General features: G+C 36.7%; 1 protein-coding gene across 12 annotated transcripts in view; it reads right to left on the bottom strand.

The window, feature by feature from the left end:
- Slc4a7 (solute carrier family 4 member 7) overlaps positions 1-13,249 on the bottom strand; it is a 92,213-nt gene that overhangs the window by 55,571 nt on the left and 23,393 nt on the right. For all 12 annotated transcript variants that reach the window (XM_074043765.1, XM_020185742.2, XM_074043767.1 and 9 more), the window contains exons 2-3: positions 7,172-7,253; positions 4,733-4,879 (exon numbers count right to left, since the gene is read on the bottom strand). In XM_074043765.1, the coding sequence (XP_073899866.1) occupies positions 4,733-4,879; positions 7,172-7,253 (229 nt within the window). The remainder of the gene's footprint in view (positions 1-4,732; positions 4,880-7,171; positions 7,254-13,249) is intronic.

Genomic DNA, 13,249 nt, shown 5'->3' with positions numbered 1-13,249 from the left:
GGTGGAGTTGGGCACCAGTGGCTCACGCCTATAATCCTAGTTAGTCATGAGGCAGAAATCAGGGGAAGCATGGTTCGAAGTCAGCCCCAGGAAAATAGTTCACAAGACCCTATATCGAAAAGACCCATCATAAAAAAGGACTGGAAGAGTGGCTAAAATGGTAAAAGTGACTGTCTAGCAAGTATGAGGTCCTAGTTCAAACCTCAGTGCTACCCACCCTCCCCCCCAAAAACTTTTATCAGCATACAGAAATATTACAAGGGGGCTTCACCGTGATAATTACGTAGATGCATACAGTGTACTTTGAACAAGCTCGGATGCCTCCTTAACCCTTTCAATACTCATCCCCTTGCAAGCAGCATTTGGTCTGACATTATGCTGTGTTCATATGTGTGTGTGTGTGTGTGTGTGTGTGTGTGTGCGCACGCGCACACGCACGTACACGTTCATGTATCTGCATGTTTTTGTCTTTTTCTTTTCTGTTCTTTGGGATTTTTTCTTCTTTTTCTATATATGTCTACATGTAACTTCATAATTTTGTTCATTTGTTTGTCCATTTGTCTGTAGCCCAGCCTGGAACTCACAATCCTCCTGCCTCAGCCTCCTGGGATTACAGATATGTGCCAATGCATAACTGATTAATTTTATTGATTTCTTCCAAAGAAAGAGATTTCAGACTGATCCATTATTTCTTTTTCTGATTTTTATTTTATTAATTTCCATTTTGATTTTGTTCCCTTTTCCCTTGTATTTTCCCTTGGTCTCTTAACCTAGAACCTAAAATCATTGATTTTCAATTTTTTTTTTCTAAGAGGAATAAGGATTAAATGATGGCTGCACCTCATAAATCTTGGTATGCAGACAATCCTCACATGCACAGCTCTATAATAAATGAAGCCTTTGTAGATCAGAACCACACCATTTAGCAAGACTATCTGTATTACTTGCCTGGACTGTGTTTTCATTTTCAATGAGTTCAGAATACTTTCTAACTGCTGTTGTGAATGCTTCCTTAACCCCTGACTACTGTTTTGCTAGGCTCTGCTCAGCAACCCCCCATCCCGCAACGGGAGCATACTGTGGCAAGAAACAGTTTCTGAGCAATAAGCTCACGCAACCATAGGATTTCTCCTCAGAAAGCAGAGTCTGAAGGTCTGTGACTACTGTCCCATATATTTTATCCAGTCTTCCATCTATGAAGTAAGTCAGGTTCAGAAAAACAAAGGCCACATGTTTTCTCTCACATGTGGAGATAGATCCAAAAGACAAACATATACAAAAAACAAATGTGATCATATACAAACTCAAATGCAGCACATGTCTGTAATAGTGGAAGTACTGTATGGAACTCCAGGGAGGTGGGAAAAGAAAAGAGAATGACAGAGAGTCAACAATACAGAAATACATCTGTGCAGGTAAAGGATACAATGCTGTGTACTGAAAGCTGTTGAATAATTGGGGGAGAGGTGGGCAGAAGAGGTAAGGGAAAGTAATGGAAGGGGTTGAACTGGCCAAAGTAAAATGTACGCACAGCAGGGGAACTTTGAGAAACTCCCTTGAACATTGACTTTGGAATTAAAACTCAAAGACTGGACTGTAAAATAAATGCAGTGGGTGGGGGAGAGTTGTTTAGTTTACATGTGAGAGGGAAATAGAGGAGACAAAGGTAAGGGAATATGGTTGATGAACTTCATATACATGTGTGAAACAGAACAATGAAATCTTTCGCAACTGCTTTAAGTGGGGCAGCGAGAGGGGGTGGAGAGAGCAATCTAACCAATGTACAATGTAAGGCTATTGAGAATTATCACAATGAATTCCCTCTGTACAACGAATATATCCTAATAAAAATGGAGGAAAAAAATGGGAGGACATTTCCAAACTTTGGTTGTAAGATTTGGGAACCTACTATACAGCATGGTGGTAACAGTAATAATATATTGCAGATTTGAATCTGCTAACAAAGTAAACAGATCACTATGTGACATGATGGGTACACTAACCAATTTAATTTTGGCAGTCATTCCATAATGTATACAAGCATCATGCTGTATATCCTAAACATGTACTACTTTTGTCATCTATACCTCAGAGGAAAAATAACATAAAAAGAGTAAGTTAAAAAATAAAACGGGGGCTGGCAGAAAGGCTCAAGCAGTAAGTGTGCCTGCCTAGCAAGTGTGAGGCACTGAGTTCAAATCCCAGTGCCTCAAAAAAAAAAAGAAAAAGAAAATTCATCTGTTATTCCATCATGGCATGAAGCAAAAATCTCATGTAATCTCTTTGGAACAGGAAGAGGAAAGAAGAGACATCATTCATAGGACTTTCTAGTACAAACCAATAGTTAAAGACAAAATAAGCCCACTTCAGGAATAATTATTCCATTTAAAAAGTCGAGACCAGAAATGGTGGCTGACCTCCATAATCCCAGCTTCTCTGAAGGCAGCTGTGGAGGAGGATCACTGAGGACAGCTTCTGCAGAAAGTTAGTGAGACCTCATCTTAAGCAATAAAAATGAGTGTGGTAAAAACAAATGAGTATGGTAGTCATGTACTGTAATCTCATCTATCTGGGAAGCATAAATTGGAGGATTTGTAGCCCTGGCAAAAATGTGAGACCCTATTACAAAACTAACTGAAAGAAAAAAGGGCTGGGGGCTTGGTCCAAATAGTAAAGCACCTGCCTAGCAAGTGTCATGTCCTGAGTTCAATCTTTATACTACCAAAGGGAAAAAAAAAAAAAAAGTCAAATATTTTGAACATAATTTGTTTCAAATGATTTATGCTTAAGACTTAATTTACAACACAGCATTCAGTATGAATTATAGAAATCTACAGATCTACTCACAGGCTACTCACAGTAGCCTAAGATATTCTAAACTTGATAGATACATCATATAGGACATCACTAGGAAGCCCACCTATCTTCAGATTCATGATCCCTTTGCTAGCTATATGACCACTTAATATTTTATTGGGTCATTAGATTCTGAGTAGTGGTTCTTAAGTGGCACCTATCATTTAGCCCCAGTGACCTGAAGTCTCTTGATCTATAAAATGAAAATAATACCCACATTTAAATTATTGAGAAAAGGGCTGAGAACATAGCTCATTGGTAGCGCTCTTGTCTAGCATGAAGCAGGCCCTGTGTTTGATCTCCAGCACTACCAAAAAAGGAAAAAAACCAAAAAGGTGACAAGATTAAAACACATTTGTGAAGGGCTACCTGGAATGTTTGTCATTAATAATTATCTATTTGTCTTATGTCCATCTTACGATGATCATTCGTGTTAATTTTCCTTCCGTGTATCTTCACAAAAACTCTGCTTTCACATAGCACGGAGGAGCCATACTAGAGCACACTAGAGCAGTGGCCAGATGAGCTTTTAATGGCCTAGAAGACAGTGATGTCCTGCATGTTAACCATACGTAATAGTCTTTCCACTGTGTCTTACGGTCACTTAAACCACTGATATCAATCCTTATTACATAACAAAATAGACAATGTTCTCTTTTCTCTATACACATAGAATGACTTTTTTCTTTCTAATTTCTATTGGTGCTTCTATACTTTCTTTTTATTTTTTTTTTTGGTGGGACTGAGGTTTGAACTCAGGACTTCATGCTTACAAAGAAGGTGCTGCATCTCTGAGCCACAAGAGCAGTCCATTTTGTTCTGGTTATTTTGGAGATGGGGGTTCTTGTGTCTTGTGAACTATTTGCCCACATTGGGCTGAAGTCACAATCCTCCCTCTCTCAGCCTCCCAAGTAATTAGGATTACAGGCATGAATGCCCGGCTTACTTCCCCACTTTTAAATAATAAACAACAAAAAACCAAGAAGAAAGTCCCTGTACTTCTTATATGCTACTGTCAAATCAGGCCACTCGTTTTTTACACAGATAATCCAGCCTAGTAGATAAAATCTTCTAGCCAAAAAATGTGACTTTCCTTTTTCTTTTTTTTTGCAGTACTGGGGATTGAACTCAGGGATGTGTGCTTGCTAGGCAAGCACTCTCCCACTTGAGCTTCACAGCCAGCCCCAAAAATGAACAAAAAAGGAACAAAAAGGGCTACATGTGGTGGCACACACCTGTACTTCCAGCACTCAAGAGGCTGAGATGGGATGACGGAGAGTTCCCAGTCAGCCAGGGCTACATAATGAGACCCTGTCTCAAAAAAGCAAAGAAAGAAAAAAAGAACAAAAACAGAAAAGCTTTAATGCCTTCCAGTACCTTTATGTGTTTCACATATCTGTTTAATGCACATGTAAGTAATGAAATATACAGCAGAGAAAAGGAAACCTCACTAACCTAAAAGCTAGTTGACAAAATCCAACTTTATAATTCCAATGCTTGAACATGAAGAAAGCCACACCCTTTTTGTTTTTTTCACTTATACCAAGAAAATCTAAATCTAGTAACCAATATTTTTGCTGTTCAAAAAAAAAAAAAAATTCTATCTGGGTATATTGGCTCATGCCTGTAACCTCAGCATTTGAAGGCTGAGGTGGGAGGAGCCAGATGAGCTTGAGTCCAACCTGGGCTACAGTACCACAAGACTCTGTCTCAATGGAAGGAAAAAAAAAAAATTCCTTTAATTGGTATTCCCCAATGTATATGTGTCTAAATTACTGTAGATATACAATTTGGAAAAGAAGACTCCACTTAAAAATAAGATACTCTCCAGGAAAGCACTTTAAACCATTAATGAAGAACACCTATTTTCTCCTACCATAAGAAGGAGATTCCCGTCCATCTTCCTTATCTGATTCTTTATCTCTCCTTCTCCGGTGGTGATGTTTGTGTCCACGATGCCTGTGACGCCGACGACTCTCTTTACTAAATGGTACGTGAACACCAATGTATACAGCTCGATGACCTAGTAAAAGATTTGGAAACAAATTACTGGTGTTCTGAGAGGGAAAAGTACACCAAAACTCACTCTAGTAACAAAGAATTACATAGAAGTTCATGCAATTAATAATGGAAAACTCTAGTTACTTCTCTTATTTTACAGAAAACTTCACAGGGCTGGGGATCTATCTCAAGTAGTAAGGTGCTTGCCTAGCACACATGGGGACCTGGGTTCAATCTCTAGTACCACAAAAAAAGAAAGAAGGAGGAAAAAAAAAGCATTATACAATGTTATTCCTGAGGCCATATCTCTGACTGGTAATTACACCACATACACAGATTACTGTTGTAAACATTAGTTTTTACTTCTAAAAGATATTTTGAAGAAGAGAAAGGCCCACCTAAAATTGTATCATACAGACATAAATTTATTCCACCTACACTTTGGGTAACACTAGTTAGCAGACATCCTTAAAACTTATGTTTTAATGAGTAAACACTTTACATTACATACAGTATACATCAGCATTTGGAAAAGTTAGAACAAAGTCCAAATTAATGGGGGCTACATTAAATATAAATAATCCAAATGTGCTAATTAAAGGGTAGAAACTGTCAGAATAAAGAGCAATACAATGAAGTTTCTATATGCATTTAGGGTAGAAAAGGCTGCTACCAGTACTACATTAACCAGCTTTCATGTTCTGACCCTCACCCCCAGCCCCCAACAGGAGCTGTAAGAATGAGGTTCCTATCTAAGCTGTTTTGAGTAAACAGGGACATGGACTACAAGTTCAACAATTTGCAAATATGGAAAAACATCTGACATAGACTTACAAGAGTAATATCCTCAAATATGAAGTTAATGACACATTTTTCTGACAAATTCTGTAAGATGGGTAGAAAATAAAAACTGTGGCTCACGCCTATTATCCTAGCTACTCAGAAGGCAGAGATCAAGAGGATCATAGTTCAAGGCCAGCCAGGGCAAACAGTTCATGAGACTCTATCTTGAAAAATACTCAACAAAAAAAACGGCTGGGTCATGTGGTAGTGTCCCCCTGGCAAGCGTGAGGCCTTGAGTTCAAACCCCAATAACGAGGGGGGGCAACCCCTCAACATTATATGAGGTTTTATTCTTTTTTCCTTTTTGAGATAAGAGATTCACTATGTATCCTGGCTGGCCTGGAACTCACAGTTCTCTGCCTCTTGAGTACTAGGATTATACATGCACATACTACCACACCTGACCTCTTAGATGAGATTTAAAAAACTACATTTTTAGCAGCATTCATTGATTGTATATTTTCAAATTTGCAGACTAACTAAAACTTCAATGTAGCCCCCAAATCAATGCAGACATGCACAGAGAAGCAAAAAATTTGAGTTGCCTGAAGTTTAGATTCCCAATTAGGAGAAAAAGGCAATACTGACATCTTATTTCAGCTGCTGCTATATTAATATCAATTATGTGAGTAAGCACTTTGTAAAGTAAGAGAGGGCTAGACTTACAGAAACACAGTGAAAGAAAATTACTTGTTTAAACATCTCCAACAACCAAGTGCTCTGGCTACCACAGTGACAAATGTCTTCAGAAATTAAATTTCAATGACTTGAAAAAACTTTACCAGAGAATTCCAACTTTAAAACTAAAATATACAGGGCTGGCAGAGTGGCTCAAGCAGTAAGAGCACCTGCATAGCAAGCATGAGGCCCTGAGTTTAAACCCCAGTGCCACCGGGGGAAAAAAAAAATTTAATATACAGAATTTCTTTTGAGGAATGATAGAAATGTTTCTGAAATTGAAATAGTATCTCTTTTCTGCCTCTGGCTAAGATCAAGTTTGGAAGTACAGTGATGATGGTTGTAGGACAGGGTAAATTTAACAATGAACTGTGTACTTTAAAATGGTGAATTTCACATTATGTGAATTACATAATAAAGTTTAAAAAAACTTTAAAACTTTTTAAGTTTAAAAGGAAACTTAGTGATTTTATAATTTTATTTCAGTGAAACTATTTCCTTTGGCATATGAAGAAAAGAGTCAAATTCCTATCACTGCACTGGGAATTACAAAGTTGTTACTCCAATTAGTACGAATGGGTCTTGGCACACAAGCCCCAATGCACCAGGATAAAACTAAACCCTGAGTTTGCACTTTAGAAGGGCTAGATAAAATAAATAAGAACTCTTCTAAACAAATGCTCTACGTCACAACGATAAAAAATGTTTGAAGAAATGGTTAAACTTAAAGAATACTAGTGAACATTAATTGGCAATTTATCCTTAAGCACAATGTTATTTTAAACATACTTACTTTCTAGTTCTTCTTTTTCAAACTTGGTGTTCACAGTTGAGCTGGTTTTACCAAGATCTACCACAGCTTCTTCATCGGGACCCTAAAAATAAGTTGTTCTCATTACTCATGAAATCAACAGACTAAGAACCTATTATTTGCAATATCTGAAATGTCCAAAACATAAAAAACAAACTGCTTTCTCTCCAAGAAAACAGAGTAAGCTACCTGTATTCTTTAAAGTATGTTTATGGGGGTTTTTTTTAACCCATGGAAGACCATTCAAAATCTTAATCGTAAGAATTGAGGTGACAAAGATTCACCTCAATTCCACTTCTGGGAAGATCTAAATAAATGGAAACATATTCACTTCATCCTCAATAGGAAGTCTTTTCAGGACAAGAGATAAAAGGAAACCTTGATTTTGCTCCTAAGTTCAATAATTTAAAAAAAGAAAATCTCTATTGTATTGGATTATAGTTAAATATAAAATTGTCAAAAATTAGGAGACTCAATATGCAGTACTACTTGTAAGTTTACTAACAGCAATCAAAGAACAACCTTTTATTTCCCTACAAAGGAAAAACCATGCCAAAAGTTTTACCTTTAGGAAAATTCTATCTTTCAGTTGTGAAAATTTACCTTTATGAACCCACTTTTTAAATATTTTTCCCCTTTTTCAGCTCACCAAAAAGAACGTATTTATGGAACATAAATATATTTATTGTAAAATACTGCATAGACTATTTTAAAAGGAATAAAATTATAAATTAATGTCCTTTCTCAACTTCTAATAACTTTAAAAGGAACATTATAATCATCACTAACTAAACTTATGTGGCAGATAGAAACAGATGCACAAATCCCCTTCTCTCAAAGTGGTTCTGGGTTCAAGCAAGACAAGCTGCGGCTGGCTTTGAACTGTACCTAGCACAGAACCTATGGAGTTGGGCAAGGAAGCACTTAGTCCAGCCTTTAACAGTGCTAGACCTGCAGCTTAAGGCTTTTCAGTACATACAAAGTAAATTTAGATTAACTATTCTTTGCTAACCAAACTCAGGACCCAAATTCTCACTATCTAAAATCCAGGAAGTGAATGGATTTGCTCCAATTTTCAAATAAATTCCTTGCTATCCAAACTGTATTAGCTGCCCCACAATCAGAACCAGTCACAGTATATTAAAGAAATGAAGATTTTCTGATAACCAAACTTTCTGAATGCTAGATATCCAAACAGAAGAGTCATGTAGATATCCAAACAGAAGAGTCACTTGTACATGACTGAGTGACTACGTTCAACTTAGTAAGATACCCAGAGAAGTTCCATGAATCTCTTAGGCTCTACATTTAAAGGAGTAGAAACGTAAACTATGGAACAATTTCATAGAATGCATTAAGAAAGAAGACAACAGAATGTATTCTTAATCATACTTTCTCATAGTTCTTCACTTACTTACTAATGAGGAAAGGCCAAAGCAGGAAACCAAATCAAACACCAGCAAAGTTCAAGAACAAGCAACTAATAATTAACTCTCTGTAAACCAAGTAAACTTTAGCTATCTTTCAATGATTTCACGTCATTTAGTTTCTAAGTACACACAGGTATAAAAGACAAGCTCTCTCACCTAAATAAGAGACAGAACTGGCATCCTGAGAGGTAGCATATTATCGGCTCTAAAAGGGATGAAACCACTGCCCAAACAAACTTTGATTCGGCCTACACAATTGCCAGGAGAAGCAAAACAATGCACTGAAGTCTCTCCTTCAGAGACAAATTTATTTCCATGCAGCCATATTTAGTTTACTAACAACACTGATCAGCTAACACTCAAAAGTAGCTTAAGTTAGGCAACCTATTATTTATTTCATAGTACATTGACATTCTCTTTATTACTGTTACACAGTACATCCTTGTTTCAAGGAGAGGACCCTGAAGAAAAACCATGAACACTCAGGATGCACAGAGCTCAGTGCTGTACAAAAAAAGAGGACGCTGGATTTATTTTTCCCATAATGCCACCCAACTTCTGCTAGACACATGCCTCTTTTCGAAAAAAACTCTCCAATTTTAAATTTATCAGTTCAACTAAGCGCACTTTTACCTTGCTTTTGGGGCACCATTTGCATGTTGAAAGGCATATTTTCACAAAATTAAGGGCAGAGAGATACTCAGCAGATCGATCACACAATTCACAACAGGCAATAACACAGGACTGACTGAGAGTTTCTCCACATCAATGTGAAATGGATGCGTGGGAAATTAAATGTGTTTGAGCATTTGTTTTGTTTCTTTTCTTTTGACCATGTTTGATCAAATCTGTGTAATCAACCCACAAATAAGGTGACTTACTGTATTTAGTTGACATGCACATGCCCTTTGACCTTTAAACATTCACCATAGGAAAAAACACCCCCATAGAATATAAAAAAGGATGTTCTGTGATGGGTACATAGCTTAAGCAGTACAGTGCTTACCTAGCATGTTTGAAGCCCAGTACTTTAAAAAAAAAAAAAAAAAAAGGATGTCCACTGACACCTCCCCTCCATGGTCTACCCAGCTTGCTCCCACCAGACTACATCTACGAAGCCTTATGCAAGTCATTCATCTTCTCTGAACTCCCATTCTCATTGTGATAGTATTTCTAATAACGAAAAAAAGCAAACAAAAAAGTGTCAAAAGAAAGAAGGAAATCTCACTAAGGAAAAAATTTGAAAACACAGACCTAAAGGCTGTGGATATACTTCAGTGGTAGAGCCCTTACCTTCAATCCCCAGGAATGGGGAGGAAAAAATTTCAAGGATACATTATTTGGTGAAAAAGCAAGTTACAAGGAAGTAAGGTCACATTTATGTTAAAACTTACATAACTCAATCAAAATTTTATTTCTAAATGTGCATTTATTTCCATCTGTATTTGTACTAAGTAAAAATGAAGGGAAAGTCCTGAAAGGGTCTGCACCAAATTGTTAACTGCTCAGAGAACTGGGTTTAGATGAAAACTAAGTTAGAACTTTATTTTATATTATTATTACAATTTTCAATTTGAAGGTTTTTATGAATAACTTGCATTAAGAATCTAAAGCTGAAATGTTTAAAGACTAGGCCTGGTGGAGTGGCTCAAGTGGTAGAGTGCCTACCTAGCAAGCATGAGGCCTTGAGTTCAAACCCCAGAACAACCAAAAAATAAAAATTTAAAAAAAAAAATCTAAAACTCTTATAGCATTCATATTAAAAAGTTGGATGCATGTCTCCCCTTCCTTCCAAACATTACCCAGTTTTTACCTACAAAACATGAATAAGAAAGGCACATCTGCTTTAAATGCCAATATTAAGAGGGCCATACAAAAGTGCCATCTTGATAAATGATAAGTAGTCCGCAAAAGCGGGTAGGGTACACATAGCCATACAATGAAAATTCTGAGAACCAAGGCATTGGGTATTTTCTAAAACATGTGTTTTAAATGCTATCATTTTAGGATAATACTTTCTATTATATTTTTTTCTTTTTTTTTTGGCGGTACTAGAGTTTGAACTCAGGGCCTATACCTTCAGCCACTCCACCAGCCCTTTTGTGTGCATGGTTTTTTTGAGGTAGGGTCTCATGAACTATTTGCCCAGGCTGGCTTCAAACCTCGATGCTCCTGTTATCTACACCTCCTGAGTAGCTAGGATTACAGGCATGAGCCAACAATACCCGGCTTCTATCGTATTTCTTAATATACAGTCAGTTAATACTCCCTGTACAGTACAATGCACTAGAAAACTCAGAAATACAAAAGAATAAAAAGGCATCCAAATCATATCAACATGGGCTGGACTCCATCTAATCTTAAGGAAATTATTAGCTGTGGTGTCAATTTTTTTATTTATAAAAATAAGGTAACTATTTAAGGCCAGGCACAGTGGCTCAAACCTGTAATCCTAGCTACTTGTGAGGTGATGATGACAAGGATCATGGTTTGATACCAATGCAAGATATTCAAAAAACCCATCTCAACCAATGGGTGGGCACAATGGGGTACACCTATCACCCCTGCTACACCAAGTAGCACAAATAGGAGTATGGTGGTACAGGTTGACTGGCATAAAAGCAAGACACTATCTCAACACACACACACATACACACACACACACACACACACACACACACACACACACACACACACACACACACAAGGCTGGTAGAGTGGCTCAAGTGGTACAGTACCTGCCTAGAAAGCACAAAGCTCTGAGTTCAACCCCCAGTACATAAAGATATATGGTTATCTTAGATTGTAGAAAAAATTTAGATTCTCTGTATATGAAATAGCACATGCAATTGTGCTTATAATAAAAAGAGGCTGGAAGCAACCCAAGGGCTCCCTAACAGAGGAAGTACTAAATAAACCATGGTACATGACTCAATGGAACACAAGCTACTGAATAGTATTACAAAATTCTGAAATTAACTGCATATTGACATAATTTGGGTACCTTTTTATTCTTCCATGAGTTTGGGTTTTCCTAATGTCATGAATGAATTAAAATTTGAATTTCATCTAAAGACAATTTGAAGAAAAAGTTTCAAAATGCAGAAAAGAGGGGAAAAGGTTAAGAAATGGAAAAAAGTGAGAACAAGAGACTTCTAAGAAGTATGAGGCCTAACGACTGACAAGCACAAAACCCTGGTAACAAGGATTTGGGTTAGTGACAGGAGACATGTCAGGTGCCTTGTTAAGACACACTAACAATCCTAAGACAATCGGAAAACTTCATTAGGGTTCTAGATGAAATTACAAATCATAAATATTTATCATACTATTTCTACAAATGCATTCACTCTAAGTTTTAACCAGTACACATATAGGAATCCCTTATTGTAGGATTTTCAAATATGTACAAACTAATTAATAGAAATGAAAAAATTAACATCTATTTTAAAAACTGAAACCCAAAGAAAAGACAGGGAGGAAATCTTTCAGCAGTACAGTTTGCCTATTCGTCCCCTTAACGATGCTCTTTCCTCAGGAATCCTATTGACTGAAAAAAGAAGTCTCATCTCTTTAAGGACTAGCAACTAAGGAATTCAGCCATTCACTTAGCAAATGCAGAATATACACTATGAGTATTATTCCACACACTAGGGGTAAGTCAGTGAATGAAAAGCTGTAATGAAATCAAATGTCCAGCCTATCACTTAACTTATACCTCAAAAGTGACTCCTCAATAAATGAATAATAAAAAAAAAGTGACTCCCTATAAAAAAAGAACTTCACAAGTACATGAATTATCTTTCCAGGCCTAATAAAAGAAGAAATGGTACCTCAGACTAGTACATACGCAATGGGGTTTACCTTTCCAGTTCAATTTTCTTACTTTCTTTTTAAATCTAAGAGCTAAAAGATACACACAAAGCTTAAATGACTTCAGATCACATTATTAGTGAACGGGCAAAAATTAAAAGCCAGGTCTCTAACATGCCATTTACATGAGTTCTTTATCCACAAGACTACAGGACAAGGTCATATGCAATACAAGCTGACAACATACAGTATTTTCTCTTTATTAACTTATAATGACAAATTTATATAACCATTTTCAGACACATAGTCTCCCAGGCAGAACAGTAAGTTACAAAAAGGGATGAACCACATCTGCTGTGCTCAACATCACATGCCCAACAGCAAGCAGTATTTGGCCCCTGGCCAGACCCTAATCAATACATGTTGAATGTTCAGTATGTTTCAAAGGACAAGGCACTCCGCTAAAAACTTAAATTGAATCTACTCACTGACTCCTTCTATATACAAGTAAAGCTCAAACATAAATAGGTTCTTGATACTTTATATTTACTAAGTCAATTTATAAACAAAAAAGGCCCAGCACCAACAAATGATAGTCAAAATTCAATTCACAAATGGGAATCCCAGAAAAAATTTTAAAATCTGATTTTGATAGAAATGGATGCTATAGCTATGTAACACATTTCACTAATTCCTCGTATAATCACTTATCTTGCTAGAAAAAGCAAAATCTGTAATTTATACTATTTTTGGACAATTATCAAAAAATGAGACTTAAGGAAAGGTTCATAAAAGATTTTAAAATATATCCTAAAAC

Source organism: Castor canadensis, chromosome 10 (assembly GCF_047511655.1).
Source record: "Castor canadensis chromosome 10, mCasCan1.hap1v2, whole genome shotgun sequence".
Taxonomy (NCBI): domain Eukaryota; kingdom Metazoa; phylum Chordata; class Mammalia; order Rodentia; family Castoridae; genus Castor; species Castor canadensis.
This window is presented reverse-complemented; position numbering and strand designations above follow the sequence as displayed.